Below are 14933 nucleotides of genomic sequence, written 5' to 3'. Positions count from 1 at the left end.
AATATGACTCAAGAAGATATATAACCACTTTAAGAGAAAGGTTTAGTAATTTTGCCAGACACATTAATTGTATTCACTGATGTGGTGACTTCTGCATCGGACTTCTTTATAAAAAAATCTGTGTGATGACTGACTGTTTAGTAGCCCAGTTTTCTCATTTATTAAGTCAGTGACGTTAGATGGCTACTATAGTTTAAAAAATTCTCTAAAAGTGTACTTTACTTACTAGGTTATCTCAGAAAGTTCTATGTAAATTGAATATATATATATATAGAGAGAGAGAGAGAGAGAGAGAACAATTTCAAGTTCATCAAAAAACAGTGAAAGACCTTTTTTTTTTCTTAGATTCCATATATATGTGTTAGCATATGGTATTTGTTTTTCTCTTCCTGACTTACCTCACTCTGTAGGACAGACTCTAGGTCCATCCACCTCACTACAAATAACTCAATTTTGTTTCTTTTTATGGCTGAGTAATATTCCATTGTATATATGTGCCACATCTTCTTTATCCATTCATCTGTTGATGGACACTTAAGGGTAAGACAGGAATAAAGACACAGACCTACTACAGAATGGACTTGAGGATATGGGGAGGGGGAAGGGTAAGCTGTGACAAAGTGAAAGAGTGGCATGGACATATATACACTACCAAATGTAAAATAGATAGCTAGTGGGAAGCAGCCACACAGCACAGGGAGATCAGCTCAGTGGTTTGTGACCACCTAGAGGGGTGGGATAGGGAGGGTAGGAGGGAGGGAGACGCAAGAGGGAAGAGATATGGGGACATATGTATATGTATAACTGATTCACTTTGTTATAAAGCAGAAACTAGCATACCATTTTAAAGCAATTATACTCCAATAAAGATGTTAAAAAAAAAAAAAGAAAAAACAGTGAAAGAAATTTGGTGAGTCCTTTCATGAAACATTGCTGCAGATATCTGCTAAATAAAACCATGTTTTCAAAATAGGGCTTTTTGTTTTGTTTTTCAGTAGAGCACATCTAAAATATGTATTAATTAATGCAAAAAATTATAAGATAAATATATATACACACATACACCATTTTCAGGTAGCTCAAAATTAAATATCTAAATTTTAATCATAGAAAAATGCTAATGGTGCTGAGACAAAATATCCTCTCACTGCCTTAAATATATTACTGTGACTTGACATCAGCATTAGAAAAGTGTTGGTTATACCATCATAATGTTCCATGGGGCCATGAATCTAGTTATGAGTATCCTCTCTGCACAACTTACTCATTGTATTGGACTTGGAGTCAGAAAACCTGAGTTTGAGTCTTAGCACAGCCCTGGCATTTTAGTCTTGAACTAGTCCCTTAATACCTTTGTGTCTATTTCTTCATCTGTAAAATGAAGATAATTCCTCCTTACCTACCACAGTGACGGCCAACTCACATAATGTAAGTTCTGTGTAAACCTGCGGGCTGCACAGATATAAGGTATTAATGCCTGATTGTGAAAAGCATAGAGTTACTGAGAAGTAGGAGTATGCTGTTTCCACAGAGAATGTCATTTGTAAAGAATCAGTTTATAAAGTCCTATCCTTAAAAAAGGATGAATGTTTCTCTTGCGTGATTTGAATGTTCCCATTGCTTGGAGCCTAGGGGTTGACATCTAAGATTCTGTTTCTTCCTGTTTTCTTAATGTTTCAAAGTTCTTAGGGGTTTAGTATTTTATTAAGGCTGTTGTATAGAACTAGAAATGTATTTCCCAGCTGTTGTTTTAAGAAAAGAGGTGCCTTTAGATAGTCCACAGAACCTCTTTAGCATTTAAGATAGGAAAACTAAAGAATGTAACTGTATATAGCAAATTTCCATGGAAAGTGAGTTCAGTGTTTCAAGTTGGAATGCCCAAGTTCAACTTCTCTCATTTGCAATACTGGAAAAAGAAGTAAAGGCACCCTGCTTCCCCATCGCCCATTCACTGAAATTTAGAAGCTTCCTGAGTCCTAAGACAAATACTCTGGTCTGGGGATTGGAGATCCCTATTATAAAAGGGAGAATGAAGTAGAAACAGGAATTTCAGAGTTCAACAGCGTGAGGAGTAGAGAGAGAGCCAGGGATTTGTGGCCATTGTGGGATCCCAAGTACACTACCCATTACACTTGTCCTTAGCCTCCAGGGACTGGCCCTCCTTTTTCCCTGTAGCTACCTGTTGCTTGTGACTAAAGTTCACCTCTTTTTCTAATCCAAGGTGGAACAGGATAGCATTTCACAGTTTCTCTTCTACCTACCTTTCCCCAAAACAAATACACAGATCTTTGAAGATCCGTAAGGGTTTATACTATATGACATAACAACTATTGGGTGAGAAGAACCAATAAGGGGAACCTTACAAAGGGTCCAAAACAATCTGTCAGTATTCCTGATAGTTATTGGAATGTAGATGGAACAAGGCCTTGATCTTTTGACGTCACAGCTTGGTCTGTAACCACGTTTTCATCTTGACAATCCTGCTTACCTCTCACATTGGGGAATGGCAAATGTCAAGAGTGCTTTTCACAAGGAAAGCTCCAGACAATCTGCCTAGACCCTCCCTTCCCTTCTTTCTTTCTCTTTCTCTCTTCCTCCCCTTCCTTCCTTCCTTCCTTCCTTCCTCCCCTCCTTCCTTCCTCCCCCACTTCCTTCCTCCCTCCCTCCCCCCTCCCTCCCTTCCCTTTCTCCTCTTCCTTCCTTCCTCCCTTCCTTCCTCCCTCTCTTCCTCTCTTCTTCTCTTTCCCTCTCTCTCTCTTTGCAGACCTATTTAGGCTACATAGATGATGATATTTGTTGAATGGATATCTTGAAGATGGTGAGTCTATGTGTAGAATGGCATTGGCAGCGTAAATAAGAGCTCAGGAGTTAGAATTAGAAGACGTGAACTTGAATTCAGTCACTTAATTTCTGAGCCTCAATTTTCTCATAGTAAAATGGGAACAGTAGTAATATTTAACTAATATTTAGATCGTGAGAATTAAATAAGATAAATGTTGATTATAGTTCTTTGTAAACTGCAAATCACAACTCAATTGTTAGTTTATTATTCACTGTAAAGAAAATTCTGACTCTGTCTTTCCTCACACAAAAAATATGTAAAACCAACAAAGTAACCAACCCATATCAAAGGAGCTAGGCTCCAGGTGGCTGCTGCGGAAGAAGCCAGCCCTAGAAATGTCAGCAGGAATGACAGCTTCCTTTCCCTCTAGCTGCCAGCCATCGGGCTCCTACAGACCCTGCTGGGGCCAGCCCTGGAGCAGGTGGAAGAAGGGTGCCAGTTCCCCAAGTAAGGAGTAATAATGGGAAGGGAGGACAGGGAGAAATACCAGCCAGAGCAGGGAGATGAAAAGCTTGGTGGCCGCCCTGCTAGTGATCCATTATCTATATAAAGTGGGCCCGTGTCAGAAACTGCCTGCCTAAGGATCAAATCACCTTCCACTTAATCCTCAGTTATTCTCTAAGTGTGATTTCAGTTATGAAGAAAAAAGGACTGGAGGAAATATGCCAAAATTGTTTTCTGTGATTGCCTCAAAATTTTGAAAATAAAGTTTGAGCTCATCCTCCCAATATTTTAATGCATTTATTATTCTATTAGCTGATGTTCATTTTAAAATGTACAAAAAAGGAATTTTTGAAAAGAATGAAGAGAAAAACAAAAGTTAAAGGAAGTTCTATTATTTCTCCATCTTAAAGACAGCTGCTCTTAGATGGTAGATCGTAGGTGGGTTTTTCTGCTTTATTATTTCTTACATTTTATACATTTTCTACAATAAGCATTTGTTACTTTATAATCAGGAAAAATAAAAACTTAATGTGTATACGGTCGTTTTTATTTTTTATTTTTTTTGTGTGTGTGGTACGCGGGCCTCTCACTTTTGTGGCCTCTCCCGTTGCAGAGCACAGGCTCCGGACGCGCAGGCTCAGCGGCCATGGCTCACGGGCCTAGCATGTGGGATCCTCCCAGATGGGGGAACGAACCCGTGTTCCCTGCATCGGCAGGCGGACTCTCAACCACTGTGCCACCAAGGAAGCCCAGTCATTTTTATTTTTAACTCAGCAGTATAACTGTCAAAATTCCAGTCCTTTGCAACTAAGTTGCTGCTTGACTAACAATAACCGTTAAATGAATCTACCTTTGTATCTAAGCTTGTCTGTATGCAATATATTTTGTTAGCCTTGTTTTTTCTTTAAGGCTGATTTAATTTAAGGTCTGGTCTGTAAGATACTCTGTGGTCCTGCAAGTAAAAGTGTGTATGTAAGTGCCTCCTGACTCTCATGGTTGTCCTTGGACACCCACCTGGCATTCAGCTCAGTGCTGTGCTTCCAGGCTGAACTTAACGATGGTTGAATGCCAATGTGACCAAGGTTGACCAGGATAGATAGTGACAGTTCTACTAAGCTTCATGGAAAGGAGATGAGAAGTTTCTTTCTATCCAAAAATATTTCTTTTGAAATGCAAGTTTGAAATATTTCTTTCTATATGCTTTTATTAGGATGTACATTTCATAAACTTTTGTTCTGTACTATAGAAATAACAAAGATGAGTAAGACATGCTACCTGCCCTCAAAGAGCTCATAATCCAGGACCACCTATTCAGTTGCGCAGTTTGGGCACAAGCTGTGCACAAGGTCAACTGGCAAGTGGGGGTTAACATCCAGCCCACACTCCAGTCGCCCTGTGAGCCGTGTACCCTGACGTGGGCTGTAACTGCCCAGCTGAGTAGGGTTGCCACATTTAGTAGATGAGGATATAGGATGCCAAGTTAAATTTGAATTTCAGAAAGTCACCAAATAATGTTTTAGTGTAAGTATATCCCATGCATTGTTTGGGACATACCTATACTCAGGGCTTTATCTGGCAACCCTAGCCTGAGGAAGAGGAAAAGGGGTGCCTTTTTACTCATATAAGGTGCTGGGGCTTTAGGAGATGGGGACGAGGGTGGCTACATATACCTAGATGACTGCTTTTTTCTAATTCATCCACCTAGGAGGGGTATTTATTTTCTTCTTTGTATGCAGGCCAACTAGCGTCCCTGACACAATCCAGTGAGGGAGAAAGATGTGTAAACATGATGATGTAAATAGTTAAGTTTTATAACTTATGTGGGTTCCAGTGGACTATGGAGGAAAGTATGGTCCATTTTACCCGAGAAAATCTGCAAGTATTTCACAAATAGTAGTTCTTGAGCCTGGTCTTGAAAGACGAGTAAAAGGGAGATTGATCAGGACCATTATGCTGTGCTGAGGAATTCCAGCTCTGCAGCAGTGGGCAGAGATGGTGAAGGATATGCCTGCGCCAGAACTAGCACATTTTTATTATTTACGTACGAACTGATACTTGGGAATTTAAGGATACGTTTTGTGTACAGTTACTTATCTTAGGCTTCATATGGCATCTTCAGTTTCACTGGAGGGAAGAATGGGAATTAGTAAGAAATCAAAGGCTTCATTTTTCCGAAATGACTGAAGCTGAACCTCTTTAAATATTAATTACTGTTATACTTTAGCCTTTTTTAAAAGGAAAGAAATGCTACATACATCTTTGGTGTCTGAAGCAAAGTATTATAAACACTACGTCAATGAATAAGGATCTTCATTACAAACCATAATCACATGGCGATTATGCAAGAACTATTGGAATGTAGAGGACTCTGCCCTGGGAGTCATTAAGTAGACCTAGTGTGCCCTGTTTTTTTGAGTTTGTTGTACTTTTTCTTGTTTTTAATGGTTTTGCTATCAGCTTTTACTTGAGGAATTCAAGTCAGTTGTGTCAGTCTGCCTGCCTCTGACAATTCCCCCTCGTCTAATTTGCTGCTTCTTAGCTGTGAGCTAAGAAAGGCAACCTCCAGGACCCTTGAGTTGTCTGTAAAGTGAGAGCAACTAGACTCTGATGAGAGGCGGAGGAGCTTCCTGCCAGCAGGGCCATGTCGTGAATTCCGTGGATCCCTTTCTTCATAAAGAAAATGTTAAACTTTTATTTTCCAACTGTTGGAATTTAAAACATTTTCCTCAACCTGAAAGTTCTTTGATTCTTCTTCTGATTTTAGAAGAAATTAGAATATTTTTGTGGGCCCTTGCCCCTGTGCCCGCTGTGCCCAGTGGATAAGTTGGTACTACCTGTGAGTAGTCACTTGAACCTCAATTTATTGTGTTTTTTCAGTTCTAGAAGTTAGAGAATTTTGCATGTATCTTGGTTCTTGGCTATGTTCTAGATAGTTGAAATTGTTCAGTAAATTGGCCTCCAGATAAATGAGGTGTTTTTACTGGGCACATTGAATCCATGCTCAGAGAGGGTGGAGCCTGAAGGAGCAAACTGGGTTGTGTAGGGTTAAAGGAGGGCAGAATGTGGAGAGAAGGCAAGTTCTGAAATATCTTGAACATAAGGGATAATTGCGAACTGGTAGAAAACTCTGGAAAGCATTTTAATAAAGAGGAATGCTATGGATAAAAATCACAGAGGTAGAAGTTAAATGAGAAAGAAGAAGAGAATTGAACTGATCAGAGCACAGGGGTCATTTTTGGGCATCTCAGCTAAAAGCGGAGGGAGGGAGGGAAAGTGTACTGTGGGTGCCAGGTGGAAGAGTTTGGATTTGCTGATGAGTCAGTGATCATCTTAGTTACGTTTCTAATGAGAGAGCACCTACAAAACTGGGCACTAAGAATACCGTACATCAGTACGTCTTTATTTTCTTAATTTATTTAACCTTTTCTCCTAAGAGCTCAGAGGTCGTAATTTCTAGGTGATATATCTATCTCATAATTAAGAGATCAGCCATTGCTGATATAAGTTAAAAATTACACAAATAAGAATGGACAGCAGGGCTTCCCTGGTGGCTCAGTGGTTGAGAGTCCGCCTGCTGATGCAGGGGACACGGGTTCGTGCCCTGGTCCGGGAGGATCCCACATGCCGCGGAGCGGCTGGGCCTGTGAGCCATGGCCGCTGGCCCTGCGCGTCCAGAGCCTGTGCTCCGCAACGGGAGAGGCCGCAACAGTGAGAGGCCCGCGTACCGCAAAAAAAAAAAAAAAAGAGTGGACAGCAAAGCATAGTGGGAACATCGGTGAGGCCTGAACTCTGGTTTCAGCTCCCTCCCTGGATGTAAAATCTTACCCCCGTTTCTCACCTACAAAATAGCCAGGAGAGGAGAGGGAGGAGGAGAGAACTAGGCAAGCTTTCAGAGCTGCTCCGAGTATAAAATCTGATGATTCCATGTCTTTTTCACAAACTGGTACTAGAATATTCTTTAATATCTCAGAGTGGTCTGCTCTTGCCTATAGTAATTTTAAAAAATTATTTGGGGTGAAGTTCCTCATTTCATATTCAATATGTATTATGAATTCCCCCTCTTTATTGTCCTCTGTCCTGCCTACAGCACCAGGAGGATGGTTACAAAGACAGTAGGCCAAGAATTTGCTTCAGGGGAAAATCTAATGGAGAGTTTCAATGTAGTTGTCTGCCTAGTTGTAACATGATTTATTTGAAACATCCTTCCTTTGGTATTCAACTTAAACATTTAACTACCAAAAAAAGAAGTTACAGACGTTTGAGCGTGAGAAATCAAATGCATGCAGGATATGCAAAGAGGCCCCATTCCTCTCCTTTCGCTGTCCAGACTTCTGGTTGTTTTTAATAGTAGTCAAATTTTTCCCTTGATTTGGGGAAACCAAGAGTTGTAGGAGATGCTTAATGATAGTTATCTCGCTAGCTTAAATTAATGGCTTCTAATGAGTCTTATCTTTTCTCTGTCAGAGAAGTCTGTATTATGAATAGTTATGAATAGCTTAACTATTGACGATCAATTGATTAGCTAAAAGAAAGCGGTATGACATCCTTTGCATCTAGTTATGTTGTAAATGAAGCATACATGCTGATCATTCTGGATTGTTTTCTTTAAAACTTGTTGACTTGTTATCTTGGGGCTCAGATGTATAGACTCTGAAATGGTAGTTATTTTCCTGTTGAACATTTGGTATAGTGTGCATTATTCAGGGCCAGAAGAGACGTGTAACAAGGAAGGAGTGATCTGCAGCCCTTGAAACCTACACTGAGATCACCATTCATTCATTCAACACAAATGTATCAACCTGTCACTATGTTCAAGGCACTATGCTAGCCCTGGATCCATCAGTGAAACCAAACAGGCACAAGTCCTGTCCTTATGAGGGAAGACCAGCAATAAATAGAATACATAAGTAAAGACAGTAAATGAGTAAAGTATATAGTATGTTAAGAGGTGATCCTACTGTGGGGGGAAAGAGCAGGATAAAGGGAGATGAAGCGGGGGTGGGGGGGGTGGGCCTTGTGGGAAAGGTGACACCGGAGCAGAGCCCTGACTTTGAGGCAGAGAACCATGTGGATGTATAAGGGAAGAGCATTCTAGGTAGAGGGAACATCAGAGTATCTTCTGTGTGCCAGGCATGCTGTGCTAAAGACCTGCAAGGACAGAGATGAATAAAACATGGCCCCGCCCCCAGGGAGCTGACAAGCTAGAAACAAGATTCAGACTTGCAAATAAATGCAGTGGTAAAGTTGTATAAGCTCTATGGTGGATAGAATTTTTTATTTAATCTGCACTGAATAATAACAAACTAAGTTAAAATATCAGACATTACTCCCATTTCAAGAATGAAGCTAGTGTGACAAACTGAAGCACCTCTTACCAGAAAAGCTTCACATCCTCTGCCCTGAGCTGATTTCTTCCTCAGAGTCCCTGCCTCTCACCGAGGCCCCTCACCCTCAACCTGCTGTCACGGCTGCTTCTGAGGGGCGTTTGATCTTTAGCTTCAGGCCTCGTCTGGGCCTTGACTAACTGTCGTTAAGCTGAAGATTGGCGCGCTCATCTCCCCCTAACGCAGAGTGAATCTTGGCCTTCTGGGAGAATGCACTCTCTTGGCATCGTTTGCGGCCAGTGCCGTGCATTGTTGGGAAGAGAGGAATTCTCAGGTGCCCCACTGCTCGCCCACCCAGCCCGATGTCATAGATTCCTGACATCCCAGGCAGAGGACAGTTTTTCAGGTTCCTCTCAAGACCATCGTTCAAGCACTCACTTCCTTTCACTCCTGCCTCCTCTGACAGTGATGGCAAAGGCCTCCCTCTCCCACACATTCTCACCTCATGCTCTACTCTGACAAGTAGGTAGGATTTTTAATCCCATTTTTATGGTTAAGGATGAAACAGGTGCTGAGAAGTTCAGTAATCTAGCCCAAATCACTCAGCTATGAATGGTGGAGCCTGTACTTTTTGTATGGTACCAAGCCACCTGTCCATCAGGGGACTTGCCTCTCCTCCCTTGCTTTCTGCCCACCCTGGGCTTGCGTTGAAATGGAAGGCACGTGTGTGCATCACTGATGATGAGGCGCCGACCCTTCCCAGGCGCGCTCACTCTGAGACCCTTTCTCAGAGCCAGACGTCTTTCCCACAGCAGCCCCCTCACAGGCTGCTGGACTGCCCGGCATGAAGCTGCTGGGATCATCTTTCTCGTCATCACAGTTCTTCCTCCTCCAGCACCTTCTTTAGTTTCCTGTTGCTTTTTATACAAAATCTCCTTTCTAGTTTGGCATTCTGAGTCTTCCTTTTGTCCGCTGCCTACTCCCCATCTCTCTAAAAAGACTTCGTTTTCAGCCCTGAGGGCTCTGGCTCAGCTGCCTCCACCACCCACATGGGAATTAGGAGCATGGAAGGCCTGTCCCTTCTCCTCCAGGGCCTCCTCTTCATCAGTGTCTCTATGATACTGTAGGAATCTTCCCGGATGACCCCATGCCAGTGAAGCTGTGCCCATAAGCTGTGTCCCCTCAGCCGTTATACACTGGTGTTTGCTGGTGTGTTACTTGGCAGTGGTCCCTGAATATTTACTTGGTCTCCCCAGCCAGATTGTACTCACTTTAGAGGCACAAACTGAATCTCATAATTCCATAAATACCTGAACAGAGTCAATTCATGTTAATGGTCTGATCAACTAACCTATTTTATCTTTAACTTGGCTTATAAATTCTGAATTCTGAAAAATTTCACTTTTGTTTACAAAAGCCTCAAATTCTAACAACGAGAAAATAAAGTTTAAGGCCCCCGGCACACTCACTTCTTAATCCATTTCAGGGTTTCCAGTTGTTCACAGTTCATTCTTCTTAGCAAGGGTGTATTGCCCTTGCTCAGCATTGAATGATATGGAAATAATTGGCCTTTCTTTACTGCATAACTGACTTTACTTTTGTTAGCAGGTTAAAATCAGCCCTTCCATTTCACTGCAGTATTATATTGGTGGCATTTTTATTTAAGGAAGGGAAAAAAAGCTTTCTTCCACATGAACTTTTGTTGCAAATCAGTTTATTGGGGCCAATCAATGGGCAGGACCTATGAAAGGGTGTGGATTATCTGGTTAGTCCTTTGTGTGGCAAAAGGCTTAGATACTGCTTAGTACTTGGCTCATTCTTCATCATGTAAAGAAGTGGTTTTTCTGAAGGATCAACACCTGACTGAGCCCTGCCTTTTTCATGGTAATGTTTTCACCTGAGTTGCTTCTTATGGTACTAAGAATTAGTTAACTAATACTTATTTAACCTTGGAACAATGTTTATCATAATCCGATTGGCAGATAGTCGTTTTATTTAGGCCTTTTCTTTATTGCATCAGGACTAGAAAATCTCAGTGAAGAGTATGCTGGGAACAATTTTTTCCAAGTAAGTTGTCGCTCAGCTTTTTTTCTTTCCATCAAGGGGCATGTTTTGGCGTTATAGACTCAGACTAGTAGCCACTAGTAGTTGGATTTCTCTTTCTGGGTTAAGCTCTACTTTTATTTTTAAAGCTGGCCTTCTCATTTCATGCTGCTGGCAACTTTTTCTCCAAAATGTTCTCCAGTGTGATTTATGATATTAATATATTTAGAGCTGGTTTTTCATGGTAAAGCGTCCTCACGAGTATTACCACTAATTAATATACAGAATGACCCAGCACAGTTTAATTATTTGGTAATGTTTTCGGTGTTTTCTTAAAGATGATGCCAACAAGTCAAGGCCTGAACTTCCCTGGGTCATGACCTCTCTGCAGTGTTTGCAGTCTTGTTAAACAAGAAGAAAAGCAGAACATAAGTTAACATATCCATTATAAGTTGCTCTACATTTCCCAGTCTTAACACTCTGGAGAGCATAGTCACTGGTAACATAAGACAAAGTTTCACTAGGAAAATGGCAATTCCAGCCTTTGGGAATGGGTAAGAAGCCATTCTTCTAGGGCCAGTGTTGTCCTCTGTAAGAGAGGGGCAAGATGAGGGGGTTTGAATTATGGACTCTGGAACATTAAAAACCTAAGGAAAAAAGCAAAGTAATAGTTATCTTTAATTGTAATGAAAATATACCAGCCTGTGTGGCTTTTGGCATCTATGAGCCTTCAAGGATATGTTCCTAAGTTTACAAACAGAATTTTAAAATAGTTGAAAAATAGTTCGAGTGTAAATGCACCACTTTTCTGTTCCATAGTAGAAGCTTATATGTCTTTATGTGTTCGTAATTACCCCAGCACCCCAGTTTTTGTTTTTGTTTTTTTGCCTTTGGATTTATCTGTTTCTGATCCTTCTGGCTTGGATGTCCTTCCCCTTCGTCTCCTAATCACCCCACTCACTCCTTAAGACTCAGTTCAGATATTGTCTCCTCCAGAGAAAAAGAAGATGTTTCTCTGCCACACGTTTCTTCCCTCTACCATGACATTCTATGTGCAATACCTCTACCTTTCCGTATTGTATTATAATGATCTGTTTTGTATCTGTCTCTCTGTATATACAAGGTCTGTTCCGTATTCATCCAGGAGCTTGGTAAAGGTCTGTTGACAATGTGTTTGATTTTTAGCTAGTGGGTTTCTTGAATAATAACAATGATTACCCTTTAAGTGTATACTTCAGAGGTATACTTCTCTCTCACAGTCTTTGCACAGGCATTTGGTATGCCAATTACTAATTATACCAGAAAGCCTCAACCTTGTTTCTTTGGTAGGCCTTTGTTTATGTTGGTGCATCATCCATTCTTGGCACAACAGATGGACAAAAGCAATCAGTAAGACTGAGGAAGGCTAGCACACCTTATTAGCAATAGTGGTTTAATATTTACAAAACCCCAATTGAAATTGTTTTGGCATCTGATCTTCAATTTCTTAAAATCTTTTCCTACATTTAATTTAATTTTCACATAATTTTTAAATTTTCTCATTTATTTTAATGCCCTGAGTTTCTAAGATCTGTGAAAGGTTTAATTGTATTAAAGGCTTATCTGTGGAATGAGTGTGTATCATAAATCTAGTGACATAGTTTAAAATCCATTCCTCTTCCATTTTCTGAGTAAACATTTTTAAAACGTGTTTTTCTTCGTGAAAAAAAGGCAGTATACAATTTTGGATTCTGGATCTGGTTTCCATTCCTGGCTCCATCATTTATTAGTTATTAGACCGTGAACAAATTAGTTAAATCTATAAGACTCAGTAGCTTCATCAGTAAAATAGAGATAATGCTCATACTTAATTCTTAGGATTATAATGGACACTGAATGAGAGATTGATCTAAAGAGGTGCCATACTGCAAATAGGAGTAAATGGAAGTCTCCATATTGAGTGGTGAGGTACCCAGACTCCTTCCCCCATCGACTCCCATGCAGTATGTTGGGAACTAGTCTCTATAACCCTCAGGAAGGAGACTGGAAGATTCTCCAGGGAAAATGTACACATCCTGACCTTTGAGAGACGCCCAGTAATCAGCCAAGTCTTATCATCCTATCATGAAGCTCTCAGACTCAGAGCTTCCAGTCACTAGTTTAACTCTTAAGTATGAATAGTAATCCAACAATCACCAGACACTTGAAGAAAACCACCAATGAATAAATAAGAAAAAAAAAAAAGGAAAGAAAAGAAAAAGGAACTCACAGGAGACAAAGCAGAGAAAAGAAGAAAACATTTTTTAAAATGTGTAGTATTCACAGAGATCTAAAATAAGGTAGTATCCATGAAATATAACAGGATGTAATTTTTAAAAAAAAGAAACATTCAGTAAACAAGAAAGAGTGACTTATCTCAAGGTTCATAACTTATAGAACATACGGATAAAGAAAAGATTCTTTTAAAATTGTATTTATTTTTAAAAGTTAGAAACAATGAGTCAGAAAATCAGAATGGCATCAGTCTTCTAGTCAGCAATACTGAAAATTAAAAGACAATAGAACAATGCCTTGAAAATTCTGTGGGGAAAATTGTTTCTAACCTTGTTCTCTATACCTAGCCAAACTATCAAGTATAAAGTGTACAGTATTAAGGGTGGAATAAAGGCATTTCCAGGTCTTAAAATTTTTACCTCCCATACGCCCTTTCTCAGGAAGCTTTTGAAGTACATGTACCATGGAAAGAGAGAATAAATGAAAAAACAAAGGAAGGTGAGGAGACAGGGGATCTAACAGAGGAGAGAAGAAAGTTCTAGGGCTACAGCTGTGCAGCAGGCCTAGAGAAGAGTCAGTTCAGATTGAACTTTGAGAACAGAGGACTCCAGGAGGGGAATGTCTTTGAGAAAAAACAGCCAAAACTTTAAAATTCCCTAACATGTGTGAACATATTGGTATGATATCCGTGTCTGTATTTGTTTGGGATGAACTTGTGGTAAGTATTTGATAAACTAAGCAAAGGGGTTGGGGGGGGGAATGGCAATTATTAACTCTAATAAAAACAAAATGTTGCCCAAGAAAGGAAATTTAATAGTACACTACATGGCTTAGCTGTAAATCATATTTATATAATCATAATAAATACTGAATATAGATTTAACTAAAGACTGTGAAATAATTGGAAGGATGAGAAAAAGGACATATTGGGGTGGGGGGCTGTGCAAAATTAATATTAACTCTCCCTCTTCCATAATAGGAATTCAGGAAATAATATTTAGAGCTGAAAAGAAAAATCAAAATAATAGTGTACCATTGTTATTTAAAGATAAGGAAGTAAATACAAGAAGAAAAACTAAGAGAGTAGAAAATGGTTGCTTCTGGAGAGAGGGAATCAGGAATGGTGGCCTAGGCCTGCTATAGTTTTAACATGCCTTGTATATTTTGGGGTTAAAAATTAAAAAGAAATTAAAGATATTAAGTGAGACAATTATGTAAAGCACTTAGCACCATGCCTTTCACAGTTAACTGCTGCATAAATGTAAGCTATTATTATTATCCTACCTCTCCTAAAAACCGTAATAAAGCCTTGCTAAGTGGGTGGCATGGGGTTTCCATTCATTCATTTCATTTTTTTCCCAACCATACATATATTGATACTATGTTGGCTGTGAAAAATGAATTACAAACATATACTCAGGTATCTTGCTGTTTGGTTTGTGTATCTTCCTGATTTACTGATCGATGATGTTATTGATATGGATAAGGAGAAAGAACAGTTGCCTCTTTCTGAACCACGTGCTGAAGAAAGTGTTGCTCTTTCTGAATCATGTTGTTGATACTTTAAGATTTTCAAGGGACTTCCTTGGCGGTCTAGTGGTTAAGACTCTGCGCTTCCACTGCAGGCAGGAACTAAGATCCCACATGCCGCGCAGCACGGCCCCAAAAAGAAGGGTTTTCAAGAGGACAATTCTGAATTTTTTTCCTTCTCTTTTGCCTAATCATTTGCATTTCTGCGATTAAATAAATGGATATTGTTCAGGCTTACTCTAGTTTCCTAATCAGTCGTTTCGCATGTGTTTTAACACATTTTCTCCCTATGATCAGGGCCGCAAGCTTCTTATCATTGGGACCACGAGCCGCAAAGATGTCCTTCAGGAGATGGAAATGCTTAACGCCTTCAGCACCACCATCCATGTGCCCAGCATTGCCACAGGAGAGCAGCTGCTAGAGGCTTTGGAGGTGAGAATGAGCCAGTGGAGTGCACACCGTTCAAAGATAGGAATTGAGGCTGGATTAATGCTAAG

General features: G+C 40.1%; 1 protein-coding gene across 2 annotated transcripts in view; it reads left to right on the top strand.

Moving 5' to 3' along the window:
• Positions 1-14933, top strand: part of NSF (N-ethylmaleimide sensitive factor, vesicle fusing ATPase) — a gene marked incomplete at its 5' end in the record, with an annotated part of 156766 nt that overhangs the window by 134261 nt on the left and 7572 nt on the right. For both annotated transcript variants that reach the window (XM_079905955.1, XM_079905956.1), the window contains one exon: positions 14734-14868. In XM_079905955.1, the coding sequence (XP_079762081.1) occupies positions 14734-14868 (135 nt within the window). The remainder of the gene's footprint in view (positions 1-14733; positions 14869-14933) is intronic.

The sequence above is a fragment of the Stenella coeruleoalba genome (assembly GCF_951394435.1).
Source record: "Stenella coeruleoalba genome assembly, chromosome: 19".
Lineage (NCBI taxonomy): Eukaryota > Metazoa > Chordata > Mammalia > Artiodactyla > Delphinidae > Stenella > Stenella coeruleoalba.
This window is presented reverse-complemented; position numbering and strand designations above follow the sequence as displayed.